The sequence below is a fragment of the Rhinolophus sinicus genome, linkage group LG10, assembly GCF_036562045.2.
Source record: "Rhinolophus sinicus isolate RSC01 linkage group LG10, ASM3656204v1, whole genome shotgun sequence".
Classification (NCBI taxonomy): Eukaryota; Metazoa; Chordata; class Mammalia; order Chiroptera; family Rhinolophidae; genus Rhinolophus; species Rhinolophus sinicus.
Genome location: NC_133759.1, coordinates 75,971,936 through 75,984,370, shown reverse-complemented (window position 1 = coordinate 75,984,370; position 12,435 = coordinate 75,971,936). Strand labels below are relative to the sequence as shown.

Below are 12,435 nucleotides of genomic sequence, written 5' to 3'. Positions count from 1 at the left end.
ATATCTTGGATTTGACTGATTACTTTCTCATGGCATCATTTAGCTTGCTTTTCTGTCCCTTTTATTTTCTTCATAGTGATAGTTATATCTTGAGGCTTGATTAGATTCCAGGTTATTATTTTAGATAAGAGTGTTTCATGGTTGATGCTCCAGATTTCCTGTTACATCACAGTGGGAGGCATGTAACGCTTATCCCGTTTTTAGAGATAATCAAGATCTGACCATTGATTCATTTAGGTGATGTCAGCCTGACTCAGTTTGACGTAAGATTCCCTACTGAACTTTAACTTATGCTTTTAGCATCCATTGACGATCATTACCTACATTTATTATCCCATTAGGAAATAGAAAATGCATCAGGAATTTACTGTTCTGATATTTCTTCTGCATAAATTAGCTGAATTCTATAAAGAAGATCCTTTACTCCTCAACTGTTTGATTCTTTCTTGCCTGAATTTAAGTAGGCTGAGATCTTCATCATGAGAATGACCCCTTTTTCTGTGCACAGGTATCAACTCTCTTTACTGTCTGAGTCCTGCATCCCTCTATCTTCTCCCAAAATTGCATTGGGATCAAATGTTAGGAGACTGTTGTCCCCTCCTCTCTACACCTGGCCTCACATACATCAGCCTATTATTTGTTCATACAGGAAAATCCTTTCATTTCCATCCTTGACATTTTTAAACTACTGTCTAAAACATGGGATTTAATTTATCAATGTTGCATGGCATAAGGTTATAGCAGAAAGGTTGGATACAGCCTGTCATACCTGTTGAACTTCACAGGGACTCATAAGAATAAGGAAACATGCAAAGACCATCCTCCTTTTTTGTACCATCTGCTGCTTATACAAAAACAGTACACAAAGAATGTTTTGAATAATAATACATTGTGACACTAGGTCTCCATTTTAATAATGTTTATTGCATACTAACAATGTACAATTTCCGGCAGTGGAATTCGGCTTACATGTAAAACACTTTAATTCCTGACTACATAGTTCATTTAAAATGTTTCATGACTTAGGGAAAAATATAACTGGAGAAGACTGGTTTGTTCTAAGACATGGACAGTTATTTTAGTGTAGGAGGGAGTACTTTTTGACTTCGTATGAATTCCATTTCAGTGTGGACTAAAAATTTTAAAGCAGTGATTCAAAGAGTGTACATCATTTAATGAGTGTTTTTGGTTTTCTAGAATTCTTTGCTGAACTGGATAAAGTAATGGGCCCTCTCATCTTTAACGCAAGCATCATGACAGACCTAGTTCGTTACACCCGGCAGGGACTGCACTGGCTTCGCCAGGATGCCAAGTTGATATCGTGAACTGAACACATTCTCGTTGCCTCTGATTTTCTCCACAACACTGTGTTACATCGCGAAGGAAAACTGCCATAACACGCCACCTAGTCGACACTAAGAACGAGGAATGGTTTTCTCCTCCCTGGTTCATGTTTTATTGTTTTGTATACCCCAAAGCCATTGTGTCAGTTGATCCTTCAATATTCCCAATATGAAAAATTATTTAAATGCTTTTAAATCTGCAGCGTATTGATAAGATGGTTTCAGTGATAATTGAAATTCCAGTTGCAATTCATAACTAATCAGTTGAAATTCTATTTATTTTAATTTTTTAAGTTCCCAGATTGGGGCTAGTTTAAAACAGTTATTTCTGCCTATAAATTTATCCTGTTAAGTATTTAGCATAAAGTAGGCATTTTTATTTATATATTTCGGGAGCTTTGTTACCTAATGTCTTTTTGTGGTAGCTCTTCTAAGAGTAAGAGTTGGTTCATCTAAAATATGGACATGTTCTTTCAACACCTACTACCTGATAATATTTCAAATCTTAACTAGAATTTTATTAATGCAGAAATTATACTTAGTATTAAGGATATTCTTCTACATATGAAAAATCAAATAGGAGAAGATAGCATTCTATGTGGATGTAAAATGAAATGTGTCTGATTTGGTATGCATTATTTCAAGAACTGTGAATGTGTGTTAATAACACTATAACAATCACAAGGTGACTATAACTTGCATTTAATGCATTACAAAAGAGGGCAGGCAGACTTTCTAGGAGAAGCATAGCACGTGAAGGGTATCATAAAAGGACAATCTTGAACTTTATGGACTTTATTAAAACCATGTGTTCTTTTTGGTTGCTGATTATTTGACACTTCATTAAAACAGAGCAAGTTACTATTGAACAAAGATGATCCAACTCCTGAGGGTTGCTGCCTATATCTGTTTGATTAATGATGTTTGAAGGGTGAACTCTCTCTTTAGAATTCTTATTTCAAAAAATTTTTTCCACATTAGATTGTGATGCTCTGATACATGCAGTGACGGATGTAGGAATGGGCTGGAGCTTTGGTGTGTGTGCTTTTGCTTTATAACTTAGAGTTCTAATGCCTGATGTAGAGATGATGAATTTCTCCTTTTAAACCTGTTTTGTAATTACTCCCTTTGTATTATGAAGGCCTTTCATCAGTGATGTATCTTTCTGATGGGATCAGAAAATTCACACTAGAAAAGTACCTAACTTGGTTCAATGTGGGCTTTCTTGGGAAGGGTGGGGAGTAGGGGTAGAGCTTAAGAAGCCAGCTCTGTGAGAGTTGTATATCCAAGTACCTTTCCCTGTGAGGTGCATATAGGAGTCGGAGGTGAGAAATAGTCCCTCTATCCTTTGTTTTTAGTGCCCCCTATCATGTCTGGTGTGCCTTAAATCTTACCTTTAAATGAAGACTCTATGGACTGTTTACAGATGAAGTTTTACTCTAGGACCAGATTGCCCATACTGTTGGTCTTCGGTGCGATGTTAAATTCTTCCCTTTTAAATCTTCCTTTAAGGTCACATAAAGAAGAATCCCTTCAGAAGAGCTAATGCTTTGGTACATGACTTAGTCTAACCAGTTGGGTAATGCTGCTTGAAAACGTCGTTTGTCCTTCTCCCCATTCCAAAAAAATGAATCCGTCCAATCAGAAAAAGGGATTGTCCTGTTATTTATAGATGATTGTAAAGGCTTGAAATGGGAAAGAAGGGATAGAAAGTCTCCAAGCCCAGTGGTGCAGTGAATCCTCGGTGTTGTGTCTCTTTTACACTTATTTCTGAAACTAGTGAACTTTCATTGTCCTGTGGCCTCATATTTCTAGAGCTTCTTAACTGTTTTGTACCTCATGTTGTTTTTGCATATCATTGAAGATTGAAATCTACACATTGTGTTGAATTTAAAGTTTTTCCCTTGGAGAAATTACCTCTGATATCTTTCTAACTTAATTTTCGTGTGTTTTAGGAACAGTTTTACTTATGAGGACAACTTCTCAGTGACCATGGTAGTTATTCAGTAAGAAACTTGCCACTGTTGACCCCGTAGACACATGTCCTGGCCTTCTCTGACTCCTCTGGCTCTGATTCCTTCCCTTGCAGTGATGGCTTTAGAAATGGGGAAGTACCCTCTGAGCTTTTAGACACTCAGCAGCAGCGGCTTCTGGGCACCTCTGAGTTCCCGTGTGATCTGGTGTCCCGTGTGTCCTGAAAGGCAGCAGGAGCGCCTCTGGGCTTACACTGATACTATGTTAAAGCACAGCTTCCTGCGTGTTTTAGGGTGCTGCTCTAAGATACTGTGTCAAGTCCTGGAGAATGAATTTTGCAAGCTTTTCACTGTGGAGGGTTTTGCCCACTAGGTGGTAATGGGCAGTGGATCAATATCCTATCCTAAATAGTTGAATTTTCAATGTAATAGTCCGGAAACACCACTCCCTCTCCTCCGAGGCCTTCTCCTCCAGAGTTCTGTCTGTGTCTTCATCTGCTCCAGCACATACTTTGGACTCCTAGACAGGTGACCATTCCTCTTTCCTCAATAGGTAACTTTGGTGTTCTCTAACCATTTAAAACTGAATTTGACAAGTGGCTAAAAACATAACTTAGTCTGAAACTTGTACTTAATATGTAGTTAATTATAGAAATAGCAACTATTTAAAAACTTACTCTGTTGACTGCTCTGTAAAACCACACTTGTATGCCAGGAGGCAGCAGCCTGCAGCATTGGACTCTTTACAGGTAGCCCACGGACAGATTGCGGTGGATGAACTTGTTATATGGTAGTCTTGCCCAGCCTGGGCTGGGCTGTGGGGAGCGCTTCCTCGGGGTGATTTCAAGCTTCTGCAGTCCAGCCCAGGCCCAGTCTGGCTGGGGAGCATTCGGCCCATTTCTTGCCTCCGTGCCACCTTTCTCCGGGCAAGTAGCCAAGAACTGACCTTCTAAGAATGAGTACTTCAATTAAATTTACAGCTGTAGTTGCTGAAGAGTGGAGAAGGTTGCCCACCCCTAATTGAATTCTCCAATGTAGAAGCATCTAGAGTCATGTGTGCACGTGCCCACACATGCCTGTGCTCTGGGGCGCTCGCACTGAGGCATGGGGCTGCACTTTGAATGACACACTTGTGGCTTTATTAGATTTGCTGTTGTCGTCGTTTTTAATTGTTTCCTTCTTTTCATTAAAGCAAGGTTTAATCAGCTAGATCAGACAGCATCATTTTGTGTTCAGTGGCAGACACTTTGGGAAATTACCTTTAATGAATGAGCTTGCATTGTGAAGCAAGTGCCTACAAAAGGCACCTTACTCTAAATGAAAGTTTGGGCCCTGGCGGCCGCCAGCTCTCTGGAGTTTCAGAGCAGCCTGCCAGTGGCCGCCCCAGTCTGCAACGCCTCTTCGTGTAGAGGAGAGCCCGCCGTGCACTCTTCCGGGTGTGAGGGTATGCAACTTTGGATTTTAAAATTACGTACACATACACACTTTATATATATATGTATGTATGTATGTATGTATGTATGAAAACATGAAATTAGTTTGTCAAAATGTGTGTGTGTAGTATTTTAGCTTAGTGCAACTATTTCCACATTATTTATTAAATTGATCTAAGACACTTTCTTGTTGACACCTTGAATATTAATGTTCAAGGGTGCAATGTGTATTCCTTTTAGATCGTTAAAGCTTAATTACTATGATTTGTAGTAAATTAACTTTTAAAATATATTTGAGCCCTTCTGTAGTATAACAGAACTCTTACAGGGTGGGAAGGATTTTAATTTTCCAGTTGCTTATTGAACAAAATGGCCTCACTCTGTATTTTGAATTATAGGAGTTTGTGTCTGGGTCCCAGGAACATCTACTGGGAATAATTGTTTTAGGGAGATTGTGATGATTTTTCTAAAAAAGCGTAAGAAAATTGGGAAAGCATTTTAGATCCATATAGACTCCTATAACTCATTTTCCCTAATTAAGTGGAACACAGATACCATTTCAATTTCATGTATCAATATGTTGGAGAGGCAGACTTTTTCCCAATAATAAAGAATATTGCAGATTTAAGGTTGCTATACAGTAAGATAAATAGAAGCGGTAAATATGGAATATATAGTGTCAGGAGGCCAAAATGGTCATCTTTGTGAGTATACCTTTCACATACTCACTAAAGGGAAATTGAATTTAGACCCCTCGACCCTAGAACCACTCTGGCAAGTGACAGGAAGTAAGTTATTACTAGTTGGTAAAGTGGATGCTGATTCTATTCCATTGAACTCTATAGTTAATTAGAACTGCCTCCAGAAAGACGGATGGAAAGAATACTTAAGTCTCTTCTTTCGATGGAATTTGGCCACAGAAGACGGCGTCAGGGTTGAGTTTAAACCAAGTCATATAGCTCAGTAAGCATCCTAAAATAGCAGCCTAAGTGATCATCACGTAATGAAGTTGACTTTGGGGAATGTCAGCATTGACCTCCCCTTGCCACCATTGCTCAGCTAAGCATAAATTGCCATTCTTAAAAAGAAACAAAAAAGCTCCCTAAATGAGCATGGAAAAAAAAAACTCCCACCCAGAAATTCTAGTAATACTCAGTTTTGACCTCTTCCAGCTTCTACATGGGGTTTCTTTTCAGCTTTGAACCATTGGAATTTTCTACCTGGTGTGCTCCTCTCTGGAAAACTATTTGGAAACGCTGCCTTTCAAGTCAATGCCATGATTATCCATACTGTTGAGTTTGTTGTTGCTGTTAAGAAGTATCCCCATTTTACAACTTTATGCACACACCTGGCAAATCATTGACATGAGTATTCAACAGTACTGGGGTGGGGTGGGGCGGGGCTCACCAACAGAGCTAGCCCAATTGGCAGTGCCTAAAAAGGTACCACCTTTAGCTGTGGGGTTGGTAAGCACGGTTATGAAATTTCTAGCCTCCATTTTGAATGGTTTTAAGAAATTTTGTATATGGAGGATGGAAATGCTTATATATTTATTTTAAATCCTTTTATTTGAAATTAAAATTATTGGGTGAATAAACAGTTTGCTATTTGGGGAGGGTTTTGGAGGGGGAGGTAATGCCGCTAATTAAAAGCCTTGTTGATTCTACAGAGAGGTACTGTTAGTGTCTGATTGGATGCCTTTGTTTTGTACATGATCCACATCTTTGTTTTACATTTCTTTCATCCAAAATATTTAGGCATCTGACATTTTCAACCAAAATTTCAATTATATACTGTGATTTTTATTTGTTGCAATACGTTAAAATTTCAGAGGTACTTTGGGGCTCAAAAACTAGGATTTCTAAGTCAGTATGTGCATTTCACATAATAAAGCTGTTAATGGTGAGCAAAGTATTATATACTAACTAGATTTTTCCACATCTGTATAGTATATTATATGTATTTTGTGGTATTGAGATTATAGAAAGTTTAGAGTGTCAAACATGCGTTTAATGTGTATTTTTAAACAAATTTATGGCAATTAAAATATTTGGAGACAAGGGTATCACATTTCAATTTGTAAAGATCTTTTTAACTCTACTGTGTCATTAAGATGCTTTGTATAATGCCAAACCATAGCTGGAGAAACTAAGTTTAATAAATATCAAATAGATTTTCTGTATTAAAGTTTATAAACACTGTGCTCTTTACACTTCTTCAACTCTTACTCTGCCCTTTTCATGTAATTGCTGTTTTGTGTTTCAGAGTCCAGTGCTGCTCTTCTTTAAAAGTCTGGTCCCGCTAGTGCAGGTCTCATTTTCTGACGACAGAAATTATGCACCTGCTGGCCCCGGGTCCCTTTGCACAGATCAGAATTCACCTTGCTCCATCAGAAACCTCATACAAATCCTCTTTGCTGTTCTTGGTGGCTTGGGCTTTTATTTTATTAAAGTAGATTTTTCTTCCAGTCCTGCCTTCTGTTCAGTCATAGACGAACTTGGGCACATCATCGAGTAGTGAGTGTCACATGCATATTGCCCATCTTGGCACCTCACTGAACAGCTCTTTACAGGGAGCGAAGGGCTAGGATCACAGCTTAGGAACTTGCCCTGCTGGTCATGTAGCTGTTACTAAACTTACACCTTTAGCCTGCCATTGTGTTATTTCTTGAAGAAATGTTAACTCACACTACTTTTGTTACTACTCACTGTTAACTTTACAGATTGAAAAGTAACACATCATTCATTATTAGGTAATGCTGGTTTTTTCTGTAGTGTACAAAGTGAATCCTTCCCCTCAAAGGCTTGAATTACAGACTGCCAAAATTTCAATTTAAGACATTTAATAGTATACGTAGAAAAATAAACTCTAAATTGACAAGTTTATGCTCATCTAAATATCAGCATTCTAAGAAGAAACGGAGACCAAATTAAAGCATACATCTGTCTTTAAATTTTAAAAACACAAGATTGCTTCACTTAAGTGTCTCCAGCCAAAATGCAGTTACTCAATATTCCATAGAACGGAGCATTGTAGGAGAGTGCTGTCCTCTTTGCCTCGTATGTCCATCACTCCTGGGCCACACTTAGGGAACAGCGTCTTTTTCTAAGGGAAAAGGAAAGGTGGTTTTTAGGACAAAGGTAGCAGTGTCCAGAGCCAGCCTGCTGTTTCCTTCCCCTGGTTGATCTATCCAGTCTCGGGAGGACTGAAGAAAGGAAAGGTACCGCTCATGGTACCTGTGAGGGGCTGTTCCTGGCTCTTAGCTCCTGAGGGATTCTCCCGCATGGAGTTCCCAGACTCAGCCTTCCATCCCAGTTTTACTCCTAAAGTCTGTGTGTGCAGACTGATCTCTCCTGTACCCGGATGCCCAGGCCTCTGGCTCAGCCTTGCTCCCGGGGTTGTGGAGTTACCTGCATAGCCTGGTGATACACTCAGAATCGTCCCGGCAAGAGGCTCCAATGGGCCTGAGGGAAACCCCTCTCCAAAATGGGGTCATTCTCCGCAGCCTTCTCTTTGCCGAACTCAGCTCTGGTATTGGAGAGCCATCTACCTGTAGGGCAAAGACAGATTCACCTCAGGTATGGAAGAGTGGACACCCTGCAGCACTCCTTGGAAGAAGGATGGTTCCCAGGATGCTGTAGGCTGAGCAGAGGAACTATTCCTCAGGGCGGTCTGCCTGTCAGATTCTGCTTATGGCCCCACCACCACCACCACCCTCCCCACACGTCCACGTATATATAGTGTCCTCACCTGGCCCAACAGCAACAGACAGATCACAAGCAGTGCAACGAGTTTGAGCTGCCACATCTTGACACAGGGGTGGGGGCGGGATGTTGGAGCCTGTGAAAGCCAGGGACAGTTCCCACTTCCTTTTATAGACTGAAATCTGCCTCTTTTATGGTTGCCAGGTGAGACGGGGCAAAGTTTATTTTTGCAATCAGGGTCGATTTAATAAGTTAATGTCTACCAGAGGAATGTGCTCAAGGCCTGTCTTTGGGGCACGTTGTATTTACTGATATCTGGACTTTGAGTGATTGTGTTGCTGGCGTGGACCCTTTCACCCATTTTAGCAAAAGTCAGCACTACCCCCGCCCCTTTGAAAGCCACGTGAAGCCATTAAGGGAGGCCAGGCACCTCGCCAGATTTTGATTCTAAAATAGCTCAGTGAGATCACTTTAATCAAAATAGAATTCTAATAATGAGGTCTTCAGAAATAGCGTTGACCCATTTCAGCCTTGTCTAGGAAAGAAGCACTGATCTATTGTGTTACAGGCAATTGGATAAGGCCCTTATCTCCCTGCGGTGGGAGGATGCTTCAGCTAGCATGGTCTACAGTGCCCCAGGTCCCCTATTTGTGTAGGTGGACTGTCATCCTAATTATCTGCTTGAGATCATCTCCCTAGAAGAATGGAGACCTGGCTGTGGAAAGTTCAAACTGTGGCCTACCTGCCCCCTCCCAGGGAAAGGACAATCAGAACAGGTGTAGGACTTAACTTGAACCATGGTTGGATTGAATGAACGAGTATAGGTTGATTCTTCTGTTTTTTAAAAAGGTGAATGAGGAGGTAGCAGGGGCTCCTAAATCAGTGGGAGAGCTTGTGTGGTGGTGACAAAACCTTGAATTACGGGCTTTCCTCCCAGTAGGTGACTGGGGCCTTCTAAAGAGCATATCCTCCTAGCAGCCTCATGGAAGCAGGCCCAGGGCTGAGCTATCTCCAAAGCCCCAAACCCACAGGCTTAGCAATTGCTGCAGGCTTTCTACACCTAGACAGGGCATGTACCTAAATCATGAGTAGTTTTGCGTGCTCATTACATGACATGGGCATTTTCATAAACTTGGGGGAAAGGTGTGAATTCTGAGTAAAGAGATTTACAGGACTTGAGATCTTCCTATGACCTGCATTAGCCAACAAGACAAATGCAACAAGATTCTTTTTCTGCCTGACATCGCCATGAAAACTTTGCTGATACCTCTTCCCAAGGCCCTTCTCATCTTCAGAGGTTAGATATATGCTGAGATCCTGCCTGTTCCGCAAGAAAAAGTGGATGAGATGCAGCACAGCTGAAGGTGCTGAATGGTCACCAGTTGTCTTGCCAAGGGGGAAGAGGGTGGTATGGTGAGCCTGAGGCGGGACCGTGAGAGGTGTGACTCCACAGATCTGTCTGTCCCGGCTCGTCCTCTCAGGACCCTGGAGCCAAGCCTGGAGGGAGACACCACTGATTGCACTTTAGGAACATTGAGAAGCACACCTTCGCCAAAGCCACCTAACCAACCCTGCGAGTTCGAGACGGGTTAGCTGCTCCTTCTCTTTACCCTGAGCTTGGATCCTGAATGACCCCAGGTAGGGGCTGAACTAGGAACTTTTGTGGGATGGGGAAGAGGCTATGTGGTGACCCAGTGAACATTGGGTAAGAACACAAATCCGATTAGATAAGCAAAAGACTGCACAACGTGATGTCCCAGAGTCAGTTGGGTCTGTGGCCTCGGTGCCAGCCTCCCCTTACTCAGCCTGGAGTGATGTCCAAATGTGATTTGGAAACTGCTTACTTCTAAATGGGCACTAATCCTCCATTTCTGCCTTCTTGCGCTCCAAGCAAAATCAAGCTAGCCTTCTGTGTTAACTTATAAAGCCAACACCACAGCCAAGGGAGGGTCCCAGGCCCCTGTGCATAGCGGAAAAAAGGACCATTCATCATCATGGGTGTGACAGCCCAGCAGAAGTCTTTGTGGCTCAAGCCTCTATCTTACATGCCACCTCTCCTCCCAAAAGAAAGGAATCATCAGTTACTGCCTATGGAAGGAACCACTGTTAGGGAGAGCATTTCAACATAGGTCTAAACCAGGGGTGTCAAAACTGCGGCCCACGGGTCAACTGCAGTCCGCAATCCATTGTTAATTGTCCTGCAGCAAATTCCAAAAATATATTTAGTTTACTTAAATAAACCAGGTGAGGCAATACGTACTTCGCCTCGATTGAGTGGCCCGGCTGTTTGTGTATTTTACCGCATATGGCCCTTGGTAAAAAACGTTGAAAAAAGTTTGGACACCCCTGGTCTAAACTAACTCTGCTGTTGTTTTAAGTTAAATATGAAAGAAAAATCAAACTTTTAAAAGCAAAGTGGCATCCAGGCCACATTAAGCTGAGGCTACAGCAGTTGTCCACCGCCATCCCATCCCCTTGAGTCATTGTTGAAGGCCTATTCCTGACATTTAAAAAACTAAAAATGTTTAAAAGTCACGGGCTCTCTGCAATCAAGTATTTTGCTGAATAAACGCAACTAAATGCTCCTTCCTCTAGGGAAAGGCCCAAGCAGGCTTTAACAATTTCAGCCATAATGAGAAGAATGCTTGGCTGGGAGGTGGGAGTGGGGGTCTAGGTAGAGTAACTGAGCACAGGCCAGCCCTTCCCCTTGGGCTTTTGTCTCTTGTTCTGTCAGTGAGATGGGAGGTCCCTGAGGCCTCTGACACTGACATTTGGCAGTTCCAATGATTAATTTACAAGATGAAAAGGAGACTGAAGCACGTTTGATAGTTTATAGCTTGGTACCTCTGAGCACAGCTCCCAGGGATTGTCTGCTTCTGAGGTAAGTGGCTGAGGTGACGGAAGAGGGTGTACACCCCAGCAGATGTCTGAAATACATTCCAGGTGGAGAGATCATTAGGGCTTGACAGTAATTGGAAACTATTTTGCTGTCCCTGAGCAGGAGATACCTAATAAAAAATGAAAGACTTTCCTGAAATGGAAAAACTTTTCCAGGTAAAATTTCAACAAAGGGTCAAAGTATATTCGCTCTTTTGCTGGCTGGAGCTGGCACGGACCTGTGGGCTTGTCCTAGGTAGGGCCACATGTTCGCGGCTGTGTTGGCAGACTGGCCAGAGTTCCATTCTGCAGCGGGGAGATAAAGTCCTTATGGGGGAAGGAGCACTGCTGCAGAAAAGCAGGACCAAACAAGCATCAGCTGTGCCCCAGGTGTCAAAGCCACACCCAGGGCTGGAGGATCCAGATGGATGGGTTACAGGCCTTGAGGCTCATAGCAGTGGTCCCTCTTCTTTCCCTTAAGAGACTTCACCCAAGTTTTCCTTTTCTTTAACGATTTCTACAGATAGAATAGTGAGGAAAATTATCGCAGATTTCTTATCATGTACAGGAGCACTGAGCTAAGATAACTCACGACATTCTACCTCACCTCAGCACCCTGCTACACAGAGCTCTGTGCCCCCACGTTTACGGAGGGAAGCCCTTTGGTGAGAGACAGGCTTAAAGCAGCCTTTAACAATTTTATCCCAGAGCAGCTCAGCTTCTATGAGGGCTTCTCAGGAGGGCACTTCTGGGATGAAAGGGATTCAGACCAATGTGCTCAGTGCTGAGAAAGGGATGTTTGATTTTGAGCTGTTATCTCCAAAGGAGTCAGTCACCCTTTTGAAATGAAGTCAAAAGGGTGGGAAAGGGGGCCATCGCCCGTAGGAAGCTTGGGGCTAAAATCAGAGGGAGAAAGTGAGAGATTAAGGAATGACAGTGGTCCTCCCCTGGTGTGTGGACCTGGTAAAACCATGGAAAGTTAAGGATGGGTGCATTTACACCTTCTTCAGGTCCACAGCTCGCATCAGATTCTCAAAAAAGTCCATGACCCAAATGTTGCAGATCAGAGCAAGCCCTGAGAAAAAATTTGGGAAAAGAGCCAAAT

General features: G+C 42.1%; 2 protein-coding genes across 7 annotated transcripts in view; one reads left to right on the top strand and one right to left on the bottom strand.

The window, feature by feature from the left end:
- The window catches only part of AFF4 (ALF transcription elongation factor 4), a 68,126-nt gene extending 65,900 nt beyond the window's left edge, over positions 1-2,226 (top strand). For 5 of the 6 annotated variants that reach the window (XM_019756074.2, XM_019756075.2, XM_074313506.1 and 2 more), the window contains one exon: positions 1,198-1,465. In XM_019756074.2, the coding sequence (XP_019611633.1) occupies positions 1,198-1,325 (128 nt within the window). In that variant the 3' untranslated portion in view covers positions 1,326-1,465. Of the gene's footprint in view, positions 1-1,197 lie in introns of all 6 variants that reach the window. The other variant, XM_019756072.2, reaches the window with a different exon arrangement.
- A 5,452-nt stretch (positions 2,227-7,678) lies between these two features.
- LEAP2 (liver enriched antimicrobial peptide 2) lies at positions 7,679-8,641 on the bottom strand. Its single transcript, XM_019756076.2, has 3 exons — positions 8,500-8,641; positions 8,160-8,299; positions 7,679-7,854 (listed from the first exon to the last, which is right to left on the bottom strand). The coding sequence occupies exons 1-3, from the start codon at positions 8,554-8,556 to the stop codon at positions 7,818-7,820; spliced, it is 234 nt and encodes a 77-aa protein (XP_019611635.1). The 5' UTR covers positions 8,557-8,641; the 3' UTR covers positions 7,679-7,817.
- Between the last annotated feature and the right edge of the window lie 3,794 nt (positions 8,642-12,435).

Coding starts and splice junctions, on each gene's coding strand:
- LEAP2 (XM_019756076.2), bottom strand. CDS start 8,556: ATGTGGCAGCTCAAACTCGTTGCACTGCTTGTGATCTGTCTGTTGCTG. Junction 8,300..8,499: donor GTCTGTTGCTGTTGGGCCAG/GTGAGGACACTA, acceptor TTTGCCCTACAG/GTAGATGGCTCTCCAATACC. Junction 7,855..8,159: donor TGTATCACCAGGCTATGCAG/GTAACTCCACAA, acceptor CTTTTCCCTTAG/AAAAAGACGCTGTTCCCTAA.